Here is a 14,584-nt window from a genome sequence, read left to right as displayed (position 1 = left end):
CATAAAGACTACACTAATTATTGGGCATGAAAGATTAGAGCATAAAAGCAGGAATATCCTTTGCGGGGGAAGAAATATAGATAAATAATCCTTCTCAAACCTCACCCCTACATTTTCATATAAGTATAATAAGCTACAAAGGATGCTTTTATCAGTTATCATAGGTGCATCCTGTAGAGGACAAATGCAGTTATTCATCATTGAAATGGTTATTGTGACTTGGCTATACCAGTCTCAACATCATCTCCACATGTGCAATGACACATCACATTCATGAGAACTGGGAGATTCCTTCTCCAATTACATTCCCCCAAAGAGTTACTTTTTGCTATCCACCTCCCTGAGTGATTGGGCACCATCTGGGATTCCTAGAAAGGATGGGGTGCCCATCACCACTTTTCTTTGCACTGAGGGTAAATCTCCTTCAAATTTAAGTCAACAGACTCTTAAATAGTGACCTACAAAAAAAAAAAAAAAAAAAAAAAAAAAGACCCTAGAATATATAACTAATGTTTCTGCTGCCTTGTTCTACATTGCCCATGAAAAGGGAAGATGTTAATAATGTACAGAAGGGACACTGAATTGATTAGGTGATGTGAAAGTCAATAGGCCTAAGCTTCTAGCTACACATAACTGAGCCCTACATACTCAAGACATTCCTCACTTGAAGAAGCAAAGAGTGCTACTTTCACCTGTGACTCCCAGGACGTGCTGACATTCCACTATCCTTTATACTTCACTGCATTTGGTTTTTATTTAAAAGTACATATAGAATATTAGTGCATATAATGAAATCCAGAGATTAGAAGGCTTAGCGTATCTTGTGACATCTGACTACCAAACACCTAAAATACTAGGGGAAAAAAAGTAAGGGCTAGGAGATGACTCAAGATAAAATGCTTGTTGGGTGAGAAAAAAAAAAAAAAAAAAAGGAAAGGCTAGGAGATGATGTTCAGTGAGCGCGAGGATTTGAGTTTGGATCCTAATGTAAATGTTGGGGAGCATGGTGATGCAACTGTAATCCTAGCATGAAAGAGGCAAAAACAAGATCCCCAGAGCAAGGTGACTAAATAAAGCAGCTGAATCAAGAGCTCTGTGTTCCAGTGAGAAATTCTGCCTCAGTGTGTAAGGTGAAGTGTGACAAAGAAGGGCAACCAATGTCAACCTCTGGCCTACATGTGTACAAATATATGTAAAATGTACTGCAAACATACATGTTCTTGTGCCCACATGCATATGAACATACATACACATATGCACATCACATATATACACACACAAAATAGTAGGCATCTGTTAAATGTACAGTGAAGTTTGCAAAAAGAAAATACCCTAAGAATCAGGACTCCTAATCCAAAATGGTAACCTAGGTTTAAAATACAGACGAGTTCAGTATTTGATAATCTCAGTGACTAGAAATCCACATTTTAAGAATCTTTTTGTACGCCCCTAGGCCCAGTGACATAAGCTCATGCTCCCTCTATTGTAGAAGTTGAGGCTAGAGCATCACTTAAGCCACAGTATTCAAAGCCGGTATAGTAAGAGATCATGTCAAAATATATTAATAAGAACAATTCCTTGCAATCCACAAAATTGGAACTAAGTACCACAAAAGCTGACTTTAAACTTAAGGGGCTTAAACTAAGGGGCTGACGAGATGGCTCAAAGGTTAAAAGCACTGGCTGCTCTTTCAGAGGAGCCTGACTAAATTCCTAGTACCCACATAGCAGCTCACAACTGTCTGTAGCTTTCAATTCCAGGGGATCTGGTCCTCTCATATATGCAAGTAAAATATCAAAGCCCATTAAATAAATAAATAAATAAATAAATAAATAAATAAATAAATAAATTGTAATAAGCATACATACATACATACATACATACATACATACATACATACATATGTAAGATTCTTAAACTAGACAGGAGAGATAGCTCAGTACACACTGCTCCAGCAGAGAACCGAAGTTCAGTTCTCAGAACCTCCATCTGGCTGCTCCCATCCATTGTCATGAAAGCTCCAGAGTATCTACTGCCCTCTTCTGGCATCCATGGGCATTTGCACTCACACACACATAACACCAAGTTTGGTGGGAGGAGAGAGAATTTCTTATTTTCATTTTTTAAACGTCCTTAAACTGCTCTGCATTTAGTGAAAGAAAGAGAGAAAAATAGGAAACTAACCAGCCAATATTGATGTCAAAGACGCAACTCTGTGATCTTCTAAATTTATAATTTAAACCTACCCTTCCCATGTGGTCCAGGAACTCTACTGCAAACATAAAAATCAAAAGCAGAAAGGCAGACCTACCATGGTAATGCCTATCTCCCTAGCAAAGCCCATGCAAATAATCCTCATAAGGGTGCGTCCATGACCCAGTCCTCAAAGTACTCCACCTCACAAAGGAAGTCTTTGTCTTTACCACATCTGAGAGAACAGTGAGATCCTAACTAATCAGTTAGAATCTGGTTACAGATTGGACTGGGTGATCTACTGAGTGCTCTAGAGAAAGTGATAATTAAGTCCCACCATCATTCTTTGCAATTCTGGGCTGTAGGTCCAAAGGCTAACCGTATAACTGTTGACTCCAGAGGAAAGCCAAGGGAACAGATGTGTAGCAGCTTCAGGAGAAATTAAGAATGACTGGAGTTGGTGACTGATCTTTATGGAATGGTATGATAATGGTTATAATTAAAGTCACCTTTAATACAGATTAAAAACTGGCTGCTAGTTTGCACACTGTTTATATGCATTTTGTGTAGTTAATAGTGTTGAATTGTTGAATACCCAATAATCTAACTATTGTTGTCACTATACTTGATATTTATACAAGTCAAAAGCCAAAATAAGTTACACTGTGTCTGTTTATCAACAAGCCAGACAGGACAACTCTAGAAACAGGTCTGTACTCTCCTGGGTCCAGACTTTCAGTGGCAATTGTTTGGGCCACATTTCTGAACATCTGGGCAGTGTGTCCGTGTAGACACGCAGTAGTTGTTCTGGGAGATAAGACACTGGAAAGAAATTCAGCAGAGGGAGCCAAGATTAATAGAAGGCTAAGAAGCAAGGGCCCAGAGTTCACAAAAGCAGCGGATAGCCATCTCCCTCCCAACATCAGCAGCAACTGCCTGCTGGGTATAGTTCACTAAGACTTCTCCAGTGTCTAAGAGCTTATACTGCTTGTACGGTCAGTTAAAATGTGCTGAGGCAGAAGAATGGGACCAAGAGTGAGGTCAGAAGGCTTTACATAAAGCCTTACAAAATTAACATATTAAATAAACAAGATGGCAAGGAGGAAGGCTGGAAAACCCCTCTGCCAAGGTTGAATAAATTCAGCTATTGACAGTCTCAGAATGCTCTTGAGAGTCTCAAGGGAACCCATGGCTCTATGTAATACTAAAACACCTAGCCCTGGGTAGAGAGGTAAGATGCTAGTAAGATATGGGACACATGAAGTTGTATGTGGGCCTACACGGTAACAGCATTCATGGAAGTCACACTGGACAAATGAGCAAAAGGCCTGAGCTATGTGACATATAAGCCTCACCCTTTAGGCTGTAGGTCTGTTGAACTTGTTTTGTTCTTGAGCCTATTTTCCTCAAGCCTGAAAATGTACTTGGCCTTTCAAAACTCAGGTTCTGTTGCAACTGTCTGTTCAGCTGTTTAAACACTATATAAAAATAATCAAATAACCCATAGAGAAATACTAAAGATAGCTAATTGTACATGTTTTAATTTTTATTACTTTGGACTTGACTGAAAGAGCAGTAAAGGGCTGATCACTTGAGGATGGAAACGGAGTGACTGTCAGGTCAGCCACTGGTCGTTCTTCATTGTCATTTTTCAGTGATCACTTTGTGAACAGTAGCTATAATCAGTGGAACAATTAATATAATCTCAATGTCCTTGAATTGATAAATGAATAATAAAATCTGGACACATATACAATGTAATTCTATTCAACTCTAAAGAGAAGCTGGAAATATGAGATGCAGGTAAATGGGCAGAACTGGACACTATTATACTGACTGAGGTAACCCATATCCAGAAAGACAAATATATCTTATTTGCAGATCATCACTCAAAATCTTTAGATTTGAGTATAAAACTTGGAGTAACCACAGAGGGCAAGAAAACAAAAAGGGATAATGGAGCAAGAAGGAGTGTGGTGAGATACAGGTTCCTAAATATTTCAAGAAGTCCTCAATGACATCCTGTTCCTTCTTGCTATTTTATTATTTTATGCCAGCATTTCTATGAGAGAGTTCTGAGAGTTTACACACACACACACACACACACACACACACACACACACACACACACACGCACACATACTAGACGTAAGACAAGGGCATTAAACATCTCCCTACAGTCTGTATTTAGTAGATCATGTCTGAAGCGTGGTGTTCAATTCAAAGTTTAGCAGGCATGTCAACTGACTAAATAACAATCAGATCAACAAACAATAACAGTCAAATTACTGGCTCAGAGGAACAGCAGGAAGAACTACAAGGTTGAGCCAAAAAATAAAGAGAGAGCCCTTAGATTGTTTCAGGTCCTTAATCAATTGACTATTGTGAACAGGTTGCTGTTAATAGTACCCATGACTTAATAATAGTGTTTGCAATGGTAGTCTGTCTGTTCATTTGTATTCAGGCCTTTTTGTTTTTGTTTTTGTTTGTTTGTTTGTTTGTTAAGGGGATTTTCCTTTAGGCTGCACATTAACAAAAGCTGGAAAAATTAATTATTCAGAGGAGAAGTTTTGACTACAACAGTTGAAAATTCTCCAGAGCTGCTGCTTCCAGCCATCTGGACATGTCAGATGTTCTGATAAGTTTAGATAAAAACCTCTTTTATCAGCAAGGCATTGCAATGCCACAGCACTACTTTCCATATTCAAAAAGCCTCTCTTTGCATAGATATGTGTCTGTAAAACTAGAATTTCATAGCACAGAGACCCGGAGTGCCATAGAAGGTAATTATACAGACAGTGGCGTGTTTTTATGCCAGGAAAAATAAAGTACTTGGTGTCTCGTGCAATTTCAGAGCCTGATTTCAAAAGGATCGTAACAAGGAGAAAATAAAATGTAGCTTGGTAGACTGCTCCACGGGACATATTTGTGAGTATGAGATTCAGTAAAAGAGTTGGTAAAATAGAAGAATGTTGTCTTGATACAAATTTCTAATGGGTACTGACTTCAGTAGCTGAGCTTGTGCATGTAAGGCATTTTTTTTTCCAGGAAATAAACAAAATTGTAAATACATATTTCATTCTTGACTTAGATTTTCTGTACCTCAAACTAAGAATTGCTTTCTATAAAAATTAAATAAGTCAGCAGAATATATATTGCATTTTAGAATATGTTCTTTTCATGTGGTTTTTATGTGTATGATAGAGATACAAAAATCAGAAAATTTAGTATTCAAATAACTGATTGCTTCTATCAGTTTATTAGATCTGCTAATTCCAGTGGGTTTTATTTTGGTAAGGTCTGTCAGAAGCCCTGTTAAATGTGGCATATATAGTGTCTTCTTTCCTTATGCTGTGCCTAAGGACAACTTCACAAAATTACTGGGTTTTTAAGAGCAATATTTTTTGTAGCACTGCAAAAAAAGAGTTGGTCGACGTGAAAAGCAGTCCAAGTTTTTCTCAACTGTATTCAACCCACTAATATAAAAGAGAACGGGGTGGGGATATGTTGTTTGGTTGTTTGTTTGAATATGAACAGAAAGAATTTATTGATTACCTGTCAGGACTAAAAGGCAAAATTTTAGAATTACCTTTATTTTACTTTAAGACTTAATTTAAAGGTAGGAGGACATGTGAATCTATTTTTGCCATACTATTAGCAGTGGATTAGTAGTCTTATTGATTAAATGTGCTCCTTTAAAAAGATAGTTATCCAAAGAAAATATTGAAAAAGTATGAAGAATGATATTTACCCTAAGTATACTATGCTTAACGAGTTGTAGTAGTGAGTTGGGATTTAACTCAGTGGCAGAGCGCTTGCCTTGCAAGGCCCTGGGTTCAGTCCTCAGCTCTGAAAAATAAAAAAGAGTTGTAAATACACACTAATTTTACCAACAGAGTATAGAGAAAAGGTCAGCAAAATAATATGAAATTAAAACAATCATAAGAAAATTAAAAAAAAAACCAATGAAGAGACAGATAAAGTTTATTTCATGTATTTTATAATAATCTATGAAATAATGTAGAAGTTATTGGTTGAAAACAAAGGTAAAGTACTTATAAAAATCCTTGCAAAATGTTGTACTTTTACACTAATCTTTCTACTTCCACTTTTTTTTTTTTTTTTTTTTTTTTTTTTTTTTTTTTTTTTTTTTTTTTTTTTTTTTTTTTTTTTTTTTTGGTTTTTTGGTTTTTTGAGATAGGGTTTCTCTGTATAGCCCTGGCTGTCCTGGCACTCACTTTGTAGACCAGACTGGCCTCTAACTCAGAAATCCGCCTGCCTCTGCCTCCCAAGTGCTGGGGATTAAAGGCGTGCACCACCACGCCCGGCTACTTCCACTTATTTTTATCATTACTTTATTCTTAGGTTAATGGAGTGTTTCTACATCACTGTACCAGCATGAGAAAAACAGGATCATCATTGATTTGAAGCCTGGTAAGTTTATCCATTTAGGTTGTCCTAAACTGGGCACTCTCTTTTTAACCAAAATAGAATTCAAGTTCTAGGGAGGATTTGAGGTTACCTTTTATTTTTCATTTGTGCTCTAATTTGAAAAATGTAATTTAACTAAAGTTGTGCTTAGCTGCATTTATCCAATAAAACCAAGTTAAATTTACAAATTGGGTACATTAATTTAATTGCTTATTACTTTTCTTTTAAAAAATAGAATTCACCATTTTTTTTAAATACTGACTAAAGTTCCTCTACTGTAAGTTTAAGACCACTTGACCCTGCCATTTCATGTTTTGGTGGAGACTAAAGATAAAGATGTACAATTTAATGACAAGAGATTGTAAGATGTGGGATGGCCACGATTTCTTTTTATTTTTAAATTAGAAGTATTTAGAGAATACTTCTTTTAGCAATTCTTTGTCCAGAAACTATGAGTTATGTGTTCTTCATTTGGTCAAATGAAATTCCTAAGTCTGTGTTTCCTCTCACTGTAGAGGCCTCAGAATTGTAACTCTACCCACCATCTGCTTCCAGGCTTCCAAAACAACTTTAAACTATTTCGTTATTTTTTTCCTTTTTTTCTTTACTCTTTTTCTTCTCCTTCATGTTTAAGTCTTGTATGTTCTTTATCTCTCATTTTACCAGTGTTTTGATTGAAAGGACATGTGAACTCAATTGGTCACTCTGACCTTTTCATTTAAAATTAAATATTTGTGACTTGCCTCTTTATTTCAATCTAGAGAACATGATGAGATATAAAAGTGTTGTCCTTCATTCCAGCCAAATATGGTACATGCTCATGAGTCCAATAACAAACAATATGAAGGCACACAAGCATGTGTGTGGGCATTTAGTTCTAGAAATCTTAATGTGCAAAATAGGGCTGAAGGTCCCAGGCAGACCTGGAAACAGACTTGCAATGCTAGGATAATATCCATCAAGTCCTAGCTTAACGAAAGCCAGAGAATATCTTAGAACACAATTCCTTCTATGCTCTATGTATTCTATGTATAGTACGTCTGAATATTTTCTGCAATTTAATCATTGGTAATTGTATGAAATTGTATTTTACTTATATTCTGTAATCTAAAAAAAATCTTTGTGACTTGGAACACATAAATAATATGAAAACACCTGCTACAAATGTATATCGAATAATATGTGAAATTACTTAAAATAGTAGTTGATAAGTTAGAACTTTAAATAACATGTATATGTATTTAATATATGTATATTTATAGTTATATAGCAATCCCTTCAAGTGTTGCCCAAGTAAAAAACAGCATGTTACTGCACACAGGGTACTGTTGGTCTAGATAGAGCATTGCTGGGATTAGAAAAATTAGAACCACACATGGGTTCTTATAGCTTCTTGAGGTCGTGTAGCTTGGCAAGGGTCCCTATATGGATCTCACTTCCTTGGTTCCTTTTGAACTGTGCATCTACATGGAAGAGACAACCTGCACAATTATCTTCACAAGGACAAATCTGGGGAACTGTTCTCTCTCACCTTTCTACTCTAGCGTATAAAATTCTGGCCGTGCAAATTCTATCTTGTGGTTTCTGTCCTTCAGTATGACAGGTATTCCTGGAGGATTCTAAATACCTGGAGCTGACTTACCCAACTCCATATTTGAACTAATCTCTAAAACAGTAAAGAAAAATGAGGGAGCAGTAAAAATGGAGGGGGAGGACGGGGAAAGAAACAGGATTGGCAGAGAGTATATTCACATGTAGAAGAATGATCAGTATTAGGAAAAGTAGTCATCTGAGCTGAAATTTAAAAGGAGGAAGGACTATAGTCTGATCATATGCATACTTCCTTCCTACACACGGGCTTGGGAAATGCTTCCTGAGCGACAGAGTGCAAGGAGCTAAAGGTCAAATAAACTGGAACCGAAACGTTTTGCATGCATCTATTTTTCTAATCTTCATTGTTCCACTTCAGAGGAAAGGAAATAGATAATCTGAGAGGTAAATTAATACGCCCAAGGTCACACAGCTAAGAAAAGCCTCAATTCAAGCATGTGTTATTCTAGTTTCAGAACCCTGAGCTATCTGAATATACCACTCTCAGGGGCTCTGGGAAACCCCTAAAGACTAGTGAATTCACAAAGTACCTCCACTGTGCATCTGATCTCAGTGACTATTGCGCACTGACTGCTGGGGTTTTGTCTGATTCCATTATTATCTATTAGGAATATTATAATCTACAGCAGATATATATTAGTGCTACAGAGATCATAAAAATATGAAAATATGTACACATGGCTCTAGTAGATGGAGTGAAGAGACAATGAAACAAAATCAATTATTGAAGAAGAAATACCGAGTCCTTGTAGGAGACAAGGATGAGTAGTTGCATTAACAGGGAGAATGTTCAAGAATAAACAAGAGACACTAGGTATGGAAACTCAGCTTCACCAATAGAGTTCAGGGTCCAGTTATATACAGCATCATATAAATAGCCAGTCAATGTCTCAGTTCACTTAACCTCAAGTTATTTCATTATAATCATCTTTAGTCTGATTTTTTTTAAAAAAGACTTCTATTTTCACTGCTTTGATATCTTAAAACTTCAGTAAATTACTATTAACCACACTTTAAAATGCAATGATTTTTTTTTTTTGCCAGCATTTAAGGTCATCTAAACTCTAGCTGCATATACACACAGCCACATAATAAACTTTCCTGTCTACATATGTTACTATATTTACAATCAAAAGAACCTTAATCAATTAGCCTTCCTTCCTCCCATGTGTTCCCTCGTGCACATCTATGTAGCTGCACAATGCTTACTCTATTACTTTTCCCACTTCTCTCATGTCTTCTACCCATGGATATTGTGTAGCAAACTCACCCTTGTCACACTAAAGAATTCACTGGCACACACTACCAGCATACAAGCTAGAGAAGTTGAGAGAGAGACCTGCCTCTCCATCCCTGCTGTATCATTCTGTAACAGCTTCCGCAGCAGATAGGGATGAAGGGATTGGCACTCCATCTCACTACTTTCTCCACCTTGTTGCTGCCTACTCTGATCCACGTTGCTCATGAATGCCATTCTAACAGATCTGGTAGCATCTTCCTTTCCTGCCTTCAACTAACCATTACCTCCTAACCTTTACCTAAGCAAGCCCACCTCCATTCTCCATGTCAGCATATCCCACTGACTCCTGCTTAGACAGCTTCACTGCCTATTCTTAACTCTGACTCAGTTCTCCTCCTGCAGGTATACAGCCCCTCTAAGAAAATCCCATGTTTTTTATCTTGCCCATAAGGACAGGAAGAGGAGAAGTGAGGTAGGTCTATGTGGATCACTCACTGCCACTTAGAGCTTGGCAGACAACAGGAGTTCAAGACACTTTGAATGAGTCAATAAAGTCATAGACGCTCAGTATTGATCCTCAGTGTTTACTTCATATAACTTTAAATAAAGAGGCAAGTTTTCCTTCATATATTTAGGGAGCACTCTAAAAATAAGAATTGTCCCAAAAAGGAAGCTTTAGAAGTTGATGAGTTTATTGTCAGGTATAGGTATATATATATAGTTACTAAACTATCTCCAGATTTTATATAAAACATGGATTCAATTACTCCTAGCATGGTTTTAGCTGTTTCTTTCAAAGTCTCAAGTTTAAAAAAGCCTACCATGACACCCATTGCTATATATATATACTTAGCCTAGACTAAGTCAACTCTGTCAGAATTTCAAAGTTGCAATGTCCAAAACTGCCCAAATTTATGGAGCAATTACACTTCTCAGAATGCATTCTTAAGGAGTTTTTATTTGACTGCTTACGCCATTTAATTTGACTAACTACAAAGAGGCAAGTTTCCCTTCATATATTTAGGGAGTACTCTAAAATAAGAATTGTCCCAAAAAGGAAGCTTTAGAAGTTGATGAGTTCATTGTCAGTGACTTCTAATTAAAATACAGCCCTCAGAGTTCTACATTTAGGGGGAAAAAACTGTTATTAATGAGTAGGTGGGAAAGAGGAATTCCAAAGTCACTGAGAAACCTAATCACTTACATTCTTATGGAATATGTATGAAGTGAGTCATTTCCCCTGCTTTTTCTTCATGACCCACAGGAACGTCTAGGAGCTGTAAAAATGCATGGTTTTTGTGATTTATGACTTTATATGTTCTTTGAAAATTGACTCTCTCAAGAAATCATTTTACATGACTAAATTATATACCTATATAATTTTTTTTTTTTAGAAAAAATGAGCAGGCATATCTGTTGGATTTGTAAGCTATGCAGAGATGAATCTAAGAGGCTCCCTTCAAAGTAAGTAGCTTTTAAATGTCATGGACATTTAAAAGAATTCTTAGTCACATGATAAACAGGTACATATCTTCTTTACTATATTTTGCTCTAAATATATATTTCTGAGAAAATAAAGTTTTCATTTACATGTGAGAAACTCCATCAGAGAAGTAATCATGTGTCACGATTTCCACACTTCATAGTGTACACCTGAAATTTTGGTAACTTTAATGCTTTAGAGATATGTTACAAACATTTTTTTATTAGACATTTTCTTAATTTACATTTAAAATGCTATCCCGAAAGTCCCCTATACCCTCCCCTTGCCCTGCTCCCCAACCCACCCACTCCTGCTTCCGTGCCCTGGCATTCTCCTTACTGGAGCACAAACACTCTTTACAATACAGTCTTGTGGTATTTTTATTAAAGGCTTTTGTTTTAATCCAACATATTCTCATAATTAAACCCCTTGTAAGACATGGCAGACACCTTCATTCCTTCCTGGGGTTGACGGGAATGGAAGCCTATCACGCTCTTGATCTTCTCTGAATGCAGGCAAATATATGATTTGCTTGTTTGTTTCCTTGCTTTTTACAGTGTCTGTCCTTACAGGCCAGGCCATCCCCAGCTTTGTGGTCTTACTGCCTAAGCCTCCTGATCTAGGATACATTTTATTGTACAGATCCAGCCTTCTCCCAGTCCCCTGTGATCCAGTAGATTAAAATGTAAATGGTGACTAAAAGGATAGCCAACAGTATGGTTTATCACAAAGAATTAACAGATTGTAGATTAACCCCATTAAACTAACCTAGGTCACACTGAAGGTCTTGGTTCTGAACACATCCTTGTAGATCAGAACTCTTGACCCATCTGACCTCCCACTAAAGTAAGGATGATCTCAAAAGGTCATAAACTATGGCTTGGTGAAGAAAGGTAGATGTAGTGGTGGATGATAAATCCCAATGCTCAAAATTCTAGTGACCAGCTGTAGGTTTGTGAACCATGCATGCATAACCATGGAGAAAGATATAACTGAATGACTGAAAATAACTTTTTTCTATTATTTATCCCAAAGGCCTATTATAATCAGAACTTGGGTTTCTTCTTCTCTGCCTTGTAGATCCTCAGTAGAAAGGAGGAGTTCAGGAAAAGAGAGTTCATATTTATAAGGCTGCTTAATGTCATTTGATATTAATAATAATCACTCTGATCATAATTATGATATTAATCATAATAACTCTGTCAGGGAGTCTGATATAGCTGTCTTCTGGGAGGCTCTGCCAGTGCCTGACGAATACAGAAGTGGATGCTCACAGTCATCCATTGTATTGAACACAGGGTCTCCAATGAAGGAGCTAGAGAAAGGTCCCAAGGAGCTGAAGGGGTTTGCAGCCCCATAGGAAGAACAACAATATGAACCAGTACCCCTAGAGCTCCCTGGGACTAAACCACCAACTAAAGAAAACACATGGTGGGACTCATGGCTTTAGCTGCATATGTAGCAGAGGATGCCCTAGTCAGTCATCAATGGGAGGAGAAGCCCTTAGTCCTGTGAAGGTTCTATGCCCCATATAGGGGAATGCCAGGGCCAGGAAGCAGGAATGGGTGGGTTTGTGAGCAGGGGGAGAGGGTAGGTGATGGGGGTTTTCGGAGGGGAATTCAGGAAAGGGGATAACATTTGAAATGTAAATAAAGAAAATATCTAATAAAAAATAACTCTATCAGATGTAGAGATAATAACAAAACTAAGGTGTAGAGATGTATTAAGTATTGCATCAGGATTGTATCCCCCAACCCTGAGACTCTAAGCACCAATGCCAAGTTACATAAAGTCCCAAGTCTGATTGCTTTTCGCTACCTTTTCTGCCCAGAAAAAAAGAAAAGGCACAAAACCAGAGAACTCAGATCAGAAAACTCAGGTTGATCGGCAAAGGTACTTAAAATAACCTTTAAATAATCTGAGGAAATCATCTCCATCATGAATCCACACAAAATCTGTGACACAGAAAATAAGCAAGGGTAAAAATGAAGTTCAAATAAGACGATTTCTCCAACCATGGTCTACATCTGTAAGACTCATAAATCTCACAGGCAAAGACATTCTCTTTACAACCTTTTCCCAACACATTGATATTTTGTCCCCTTACTGGAGATTTCCTCTACAAGGAAATCTGTGAGATAGAAAAGTATGCAAGAAACCTGCCTCCCACTTCCCACTTCAATCAATTGACAGCACTGTTTTAGCTTGTTCCTCTGAAGTTCTGGTGAGTGAAAAGGACAATGAGTCAGAAACCATTTCATGCAAATGTTTTTGAGAGCACTCGGCACAGTGCACTGTTCAGCCTAGAAGCTGATGTGAAAGTCGCCGTGGGGCTGGCAGGACCATCAGAGTGGTTACAGGACTAATATTGTTCCAGGTTCTGGATCACTTAACTTCTTTAAGCTTTTGTTATGTTCATAACCGGCTAATGCTGATGCTCAGCCTTAAAGAATCAACATTCAGGCTGACTCTACCATGTAGCAAGGAGCAGGCCTGGATGGCGTCTTCAGTTTTCTTATACCAGTGTAAAAGGTGGGATGACACACAGGAAGCAGGAGTTGGGTGCTGCTGATTATATTAGAGATCCCGACATAGGAAAATAAAGTTATTTGCATGTACCAACAGAAACAGAAATGAAGCATTCAAGTCGACACGTTCAAGGACAGCTTTGTTCATTCTGTTAGGTCCAATGTCACCTGACATAGTATACCATCACTAAAGTTAAAAACCTTCAAAATTCAATACTTAAGTAGCTACACATTAAATAAGAAGCTGCAAACATAATAGACAAGACAGTAGGTAAAAATGTGCACATAAGCCTTGCAGATAAGCTCTGTATTCATTATGTGAGTGGGTGCATGTGTGACAGTGGTAGAAAAACATGAGGCAATCCTAGGGAGACAGTGTGGGAGTCTGTGCCTGGAACATTCAAAGTAGGTGCCTTCTATCAGTTTTCAGTGTGTTTCTGCCTTCCTACAAAATTACCACAGCTGCATTGCTATATTAGCCTGACTATATGTAGTTTTAATGGGAGAAAAATAAGAAATACTCAGAATTGTTTAATGTAAGTTCTGAAAAGCCCCTTGTAGGATTTCACGGTGTCACCAAGATGTTCTATGTATGATTAATTTGTAATTATAAGTTAAAGACTAAGATCATGGTAATCACATATAAAATGGGTACAAGAAGAACAGAGACATGGAAACTGGACATGGAAAATATAATTTCTTGGTTAAAAACACAAACATATATATAACAAAAGCTACATCTATCACAATTCTAACAGGAAATAGGAAACAAGATTATATAACTATCTTTAATATTTATTTTATAATCTCAAGTATATACCTCTTATAGTTTTCACAGTTTAAAAGTCAGTGAAAAATAAAACATAAAAGGTCAAAGGATAATAAGCAATGTAAATTATATTCTTCTCAATATAGCATAAGTTTATTTAGTTCAGCAAAACTTTGATAGTTATTTAGCCCAATCAGTGCTTTTGTTTCTTTTCAAAGCCTTACTTTGGATGAAGTTTTAAAATGGGCCCAATCTTTGGAAAGTCTGATGGCTACAAAATGTGAGTATGATGTTCACGTCATCTTTTAATGAGTGGACTGTTTCACGTT

General features: G+C 37.1%; 1 protein-coding gene across 2 annotated transcripts in view; it reads left to right on the top strand.

Moving 5' to 3' along the window:
* Window positions 1–4,864: 4,864 nt before the first annotated feature.
* Window positions 4,865–14,584, top strand: part of Rgs13 (regulator of G protein signaling 13) — a 38,708-nt gene continuing 28,988 nt past the window's right edge. Inside the window, exons 1-4 of one of the 2 annotated variants that reach the window (XM_021199153.1) lie at window positions 4,865–4,976; window positions 6,559–6,627; window positions 10,870–10,939; window positions 14,474–14,535. In XM_021199153.1, coding sequence (XP_021054812.1) covers window positions 10,875–10,939; window positions 14,474–14,535 — 127 coding nt within the window. In that variant the 5' untranslated portion in view covers window positions 4,865–4,976; window positions 6,559–6,627; window positions 10,870–10,874. Of the gene's footprint in view, window positions 5,122–6,558; window positions 6,628–10,869; window positions 10,940–14,473; window positions 14,536–14,584 lie in introns of both variants that reach the window. The other variant, XM_021199154.1, reaches the window with a different exon arrangement.

The sequence above is a fragment of the Mus pahari genome, chromosome 5 (assembly GCF_900095145.1).
Source record: "Mus pahari chromosome 5, PAHARI_EIJ_v1.1, whole genome shotgun sequence".
Lineage (NCBI taxonomy): Eukaryota > Metazoa > Chordata > Mammalia > Rodentia > Muridae > Mus > Mus pahari.
The sequence above is the reverse complement of the archived record's forward strand: the minus strand, read 5'-3'. Positions and strand labels throughout refer to the sequence as shown.